General features: G+C 35.6%; 1 protein-coding gene across 1 annotated transcript in view; it reads left to right on the top strand.

Moving 5' to 3' along the window:
- Nucleotides 1-197: 197 nt before the first annotated feature.
- Nucleotides 198-5984, top strand: part of LOC109474722 — a 19106-nt gene continuing 13319 nt past the window's right edge. Inside the window, exons 1-10 of the mRNA XM_019775085.1 lie at nucleotides 198-262; nucleotides 786-848; nucleotides 1252-1317; nucleotides 1531-1599; nucleotides 1724-1765; nucleotides 2072-2122; nucleotides 2332-2555; nucleotides 3302-3402; nucleotides 3679-3829; nucleotides 4415-4527. Coding sequence (XP_019630644.1) covers nucleotides 2472-2555; nucleotides 3302-3402; nucleotides 3679-3829; nucleotides 4415-4527 — 449 coding nt within the window. The 5' untranslated portion in view covers nucleotides 198-262; nucleotides 786-848; nucleotides 1252-1317; ... (2 more) ...; nucleotides 2072-2122; nucleotides 2332-2471. The remainder of the gene's footprint in view (nucleotides 263-785; nucleotides 849-1251; nucleotides 1318-1530; nucleotides 1600-1723; nucleotides 1766-2071; nucleotides 2123-2331; nucleotides 2556-3301; nucleotides 3403-3678; nucleotides 3830-4414; nucleotides 4528-5984) is intronic.

The following is a 5984-nucleotide window of genomic DNA, read 5'->3' as shown; positions in this document are numbered from 1 at the left end:
CCCGGTCCCCCCATGTCAAAAAAAGCCCGGCCTAGGTAGGGTTAAAAAATCATTAACTTTTCATTGCCAATGATACATTCTGACAACGTTTAACATGTGCTAAATGGGAAATAACAAACTAAGAACTCTAAGGTCTAAAAAATAAGGTCTCCTACATGCTGTACTTAATATACTTTGCCTATTTATTTTCCAGGTGCAGTCCCTTTATCAGCAAAAAACTATGATCAGTACGACTGGTATAACTATGAAGATGCAGGCTCAGGTATGGCTATTGAAAATACAGTAACTTGAATGACGGTGAATATTACACAGAAATCTCTAAGGGCCACAAACCTGAATATGTGACCAATTAAACCATTATCTAATTATCTTATTGTTTCTTCATTTAAGTGTCATTTCTCGTAATTTTCTCATCCGACAAATGTAGATATTGATCACTTTTTCAGCTAAAATATATTGCAATATCCGCTGCTTAAACGTAATTAGTAGCAATGAACTTATAACATATCTTCCCAGAAGAAAAAAAAAAGATACCACACTCTATAATGCTGTCGGTTTTGTTTGATTGGTTTCCATTAACACTATTTCTGGATTAAAGTGAGTTAAAGTTATATTGACAGGGTGTTTCATTTGGGATTTACTTGGGATTACATATGAAGCTAAACCATCTATGAGTATCACTTGACATGTTTTTCGACACTTTATTTTACTTTCGTTACCCTATGTGTTGATATAACCGATAGCACGTTCAGTTTGTTAACTGAAGGTTTTTTGTATTTTTTTAGGAGAAAACGATGTGAATGGAGACTACAGGAATGAAGAAAGGGGGCTAGATGCAAACATCTTTGGTATGCTCAACGTTTTGTATTTATATATATAATATATATATATATATATATATATATATATATATACACATACACATACACATACATATATATATATATATACGTTGGGCTAAAATGATTCAAGGTTTAATTTAAAGAAATGTGGATATTTATTGCATTTAGAATAAAAAAAACAGATACAAATGTAATAAATGAGACTTACATTTAACCATTATGGATATCTAACGTTATTAACCTATTAGTATAAGTGAATTGAATATTCCGTATTACACGTGTTTTAGGTTGAATCGGAAAATACATACTTGCAATAAGTAGTCTATTGCGAAATTATTTGGCCTTAAACCAAAGCAATTTAATAAAAATGACAATTTTATATAACTGCTATGAGGTTATCTGTCTACAGACACCTTTCTTGTGAGAAATGGCGAGCAAGACACCAAAGAAATCAACAATGATGATGGAGGCTCAGGTACAGCGATTGAATAACAACAATGGATGAATTGAAACAAAAGCGTTAATCGGGCTGATTTAGTCATGAGTGCCGATCCCAAATTTAATGTATATTGATTTATTTGATAAGCAATTTTCATCTAAAATATTTCAAACGATAGTAATTACACTTGTTTGTTGACACAACCTGGTCAAAGTCCTGCCACTAATGAATTTCTGCTGCTTTTAACAGGTGAAAATTATGTGCTCGAGACAGAAGACTACAATAATGAAAAAAGAGGACTAGATTCGACCGCCGAAGGTACTACCGGACGTCATTTCTATAGCAAGTTTTAAATGTATGGCCAATGTTATTAATGCATTAATTAACATCACCGAGCAACTAATTATTGATTACAAAAATCTAAAATGTTTTTTGTCTACAGATCCTGATTTTGAAGAGGGAAGCGGCGATATAACCACACGCGGTAAAGTATCTAATTTGACTTCTTGGCCTTAACTGACGACGTATTTAATAGAATAGAATAGTATAGAATAAAATAAAATAGAATTTAATAGACTAAAGATAAAATAAAACGGAATACATTAGAATAGAATGACAAACTTTAATACGATATTTTGATGAAGCAGGCAATATTTTACATGGATGATGCATAGCAAATCAACTTTACAAGCTGCAATTAAATGTCCTGAAACGACGGTAAGTGCTATCATGTAGTATGTGCATGGATTGACAGACAACGCACCATTTATACTGCTGCAAAATGTTTCAGGTCTAGCTGGGCAGAATAAACGTCAGCTCGAGGCTTTGATCGGCTCAGAAGGTAAGTGTTTACTTCAAACAATCAACACTATTTTGATTAGCCGTTATATCCATATCATAATTGTAAAAAAAATAGCATTAAATGTATTTCAATGGACGGTATAGGGCTGGTGAATAGAAACTTAAATGCGGTGTCATTTTTTAGCTTTATCTGGAAGATTCCATACTTAAAATTGCGATAAATTGAATTAAATTCACTTGTTTTCAAAGGTGTTGGGCATCTGGTGTCGGCAGCAACAGACATCGGGGTTAATGTTGTCAACAAGATTTTTGACTGGATTGCCGGGTCCGGGGGTGAATCAAAACTGGAGAAGGTATCAAGCGGTCTGCAGGACTACCTGGGGAAACAGATGGACAAGTTCGACGATGAGTACAAAGACCTGCTGAAGGACACCAGTGGGCTGGCAGCGGGTTTGAACCGACCAGTGAAAGAGGTGAGTTAGTTCTTAGACAAATTTATGCGTTTTATAGATAAATGCTTCTAAAAGTCTGATACATGGCAGTACTGTAAATAATTAAATACATTAAGATATTAATTAACTGAATACGTTTACCTTCATGAAAAATTAAGGAATTGTTTTTGGTATGTCTGTCCGTGTGTGTCTGTGTTCGCACATTTAAAGTCAGCATACCTTGAATTGTGACTATATTTGGTATGTTGGTAGAAAGACAAAGGCCAAGGTCAAATATGGGCCTCCTGGTGGATGACCTTGGTACTGCAGCAGAACTTCCGGTTTTTATATCTTTGTTCTGAACATACTTTGGTCTTTCGTTTTTGATAACAGATAGCTTTCCTGTCATGAATAAGTGGTGTGGATTTTGTCATTTTAACAGCTTGTTCTGAAACTGCAGTGACGTTTTTGGTGAATTTTTTAAAAGTCCATAAAGGAACGTGTATTTTCATCATTTTTGTTATGTAGGTAACTTGTTGGGGCATGTACCTAATTAAATGCAAAAATTTGCGAATGAAACCTTGCATTGATTTCCATAACTCTAATTACAGTGTCATTATACATGTAATGTAATTTTTACCTTATTGACATTATCAGTGAGACAAATCCCCCACCCCAATTCACATAAGCTGTACATATTTCATGGAGGTATGAGATCTCCGAATTCTTGTTATTTAAAATGTTTTTGTCAAGAGCAGTATGTTGACATAAGTTGTTGGTCTACTTAGGCGGACATCCAGCTCGTTCCCAAGCCAGGAGGAACAATGGGTAACATGTATGCACCGCCAGGCTGGGAGATCCGACATAAGTACAAGTACAAGGAAGACAGGTTTTACTTTAATCCTTACCTTATTATTATATATAGCAGTAAAAAGGATAATTTCAGCGAACAAACACCTTGTACCTTTGCTAAGAGAGCCTGTAAACTCCTGTATCAAACAAATAACCGGTGGCAAAGGTAAAAATGCTCGAAACACCTCTGAACAAGATATAGATTTTGACCATTCCCTGAATAGTAATAGTAAAAAATAATAATTATCTAGTGTAACATTTTAAACCTATTTAATAACAAGTTTTTATCATAATGATTTCTCCGTGATACAAGTGATAAGGATAAGGTCAGTTCCGGCGGACAAGCAGCAGCCTACACCTACCCAGCCGGACTAGGACCAGTTCTGATGAACGGCTGCTTTGGAACAGGTTATAAGAATGGAGACCCCTGCTACAAGGCCAAGATTCCAAGAACAGGCTGCCCGGTAAGCTTATAGGTTCTTTAATCGGGTAGTACTAATTTCTTTATTTGTATGACATCTCTTGGCACTTTTTATTTGATGAAAAGTGTGGCTTAAGAATGTTTTACAAGACTGATGAAAAGAAGACAACATAGTATATGAAACAACATTTTTTTTTCATTTTTTTTTTGTCCATCACTCCACCTGTCTTTTCAGCATTTTTTTTAAAAGGAAAGGCACTAGTGTAGTTTTTGCAATATTATTTCTAAAACTATGAAAACCGAGATGTCCAAAAATTGCATTAGTCATAATTGCATTTTCAATCATAATGATTACACGTTAAACTTTTGCAAATGACCAAACTATGTTTTAACATAACTTTCAATTTTTTTTACACAAAATGAGCTAACTTATTGTACATTTTTTTGCATTGTCTAATTATCATTAGGCTAATAGTTAATAACGAGTCACCAAGGTGACTAATCACCTGGTTTACTAAATATCAGAGTAACATTACCTAACCATCCATTCCCATATTTGCCTAAGGCCAGTTTTTAGACCATATTTTGTTTTGTTACCTCAAAATCAGGAATGTTGTCTCACTTGTAGAACCTAATTGACGGTGCAACCTACCTCGGCGTCGGTTTTGACGGAAGGGGTGTGTACTCGGCTGAATCAAGGAAGAAAAGTATCATCCAGAGATCATGCAGCAACCTGCAAACGTAAGATGACAATTACGCTTACCAAGCTACTTTCGTCACGTAAGATTGCGAATTTAGAATTTGAAAATTTCATTTACTTACCCCACACCGACTTAATTTTCTGGATGAAATTCTCTGAAGACCACCAAACTAGTGCGCGCGGCCGCGCGGGCGAATAAAAAAAAAATTGCGGCCAAAAACAAAAATGCTACTAAACCATAGGAATACAAAGCTGGTATTGTGAATCTGCGGCAGTATACAGAGACGTACGTATGGCACATGTTGGACCGTCGCGGAATTTATGAATCGCCACTGCACGTACGTACATGAGTTCTTGAGTCGTGGACCATCGGTGGCCTGAGTGCCATCCCCCAGAGCTACCACCGGCTCTGCATTGTTGCTAACTACCATGAACTACATGTATCTAGGCCTAGCCTCTGATCGAGGACTTTATCTTTTTTTTTTTTGAGAACAGGCGAAAATCAATGCGCGCATGAATGTCATCCATAAAATTAAGTCGGCGTGGCCTAAGTATAAGGTCTATTGTTGCACAAATCCCAAAATTATCCTGATGTTTTTGCGTGGCTTGTTGTGCAATTTAATTTTTTGTGGTTAGTAGTTGCAGCAGTTGGCAAGCCAATTTCCTTCCAATGTACAATCAGTAAATATATTTATTAAAACATTTTTACATGGGCAGGTTAGCTAGCTGTGTGGTACTCACATGTGAAAAAATGTTGAACGAGATTTAAACAACCATCCTTTCATCAGTTTTAGCTTTTCATTTTCACTAATGTCCGAATAGGGAAGTTAAGAAATCCAGATGTTGAATTTAGCGAGGGTTACAGCTTAATTACTATTTATTGTATTTTGAAACCAGAGCAATATGTGTTGGAAGCTAATAAAAGGAGAATATCAAATAGAATACAGAAATGCGGTGTCAACAAGAGAAAATGACTATTTTTTCACCCTTTGACGCGAAGCGGTTTTGCGTCGTGTTTAACCCTACCTAGACCGGGCTTTTTTTGACATGGGGGGACCGGGGGGCTCTTTTGACCCCCCCCACCTAAGAACTCGCGAACAGCATGTCGCATGACCACTAAATTTTCAGAGGATGGTGTACTAGTGAAATTTTATCATATCTATCATTTTTATATCGTTATGACGTAATACGACGTCATTATGACGTCATTAATGTGGTTTTATTGGCCAAAACCGTCTAAATAGGTTTTTTTCCTTAAAACTAAATGGTATTCAACATAACTGTACCAAAAGTGTTTATGATAGAATATTATGGTGTACTAAGTTTTATGTTGCCCATAGCAACACCGGTATGACGTCATGCATATTTAAGATATCCGCAATCTTGGATCATCAATCTTGAATTTTAAAAAATAGTTTTTCTTCATGATAAAGCCTAAAATACATTGTAAACATACTAAAGACCTTCATTAAACCTTTTTTGGATAAAGAAATGGAAG

Source organism: Branchiostoma belcheri, unplaced genomic scaffold, assembly GCF_001625305.1.
Source record: "Branchiostoma belcheri isolate BF01 breed outbred unplaced genomic scaffold, Haploidv18h27 scaffold312, whole genome shotgun sequence".
Classification (NCBI taxonomy): domain Eukaryota; kingdom Metazoa; phylum Chordata; class Leptocardii; order Amphioxiformes; family Branchiostomatidae; genus Branchiostoma; species Branchiostoma belcheri.
Note: the sequence above shows the minus strand (reverse complement) of the source record. Positions and strands in the feature narration are given on the sequence as shown.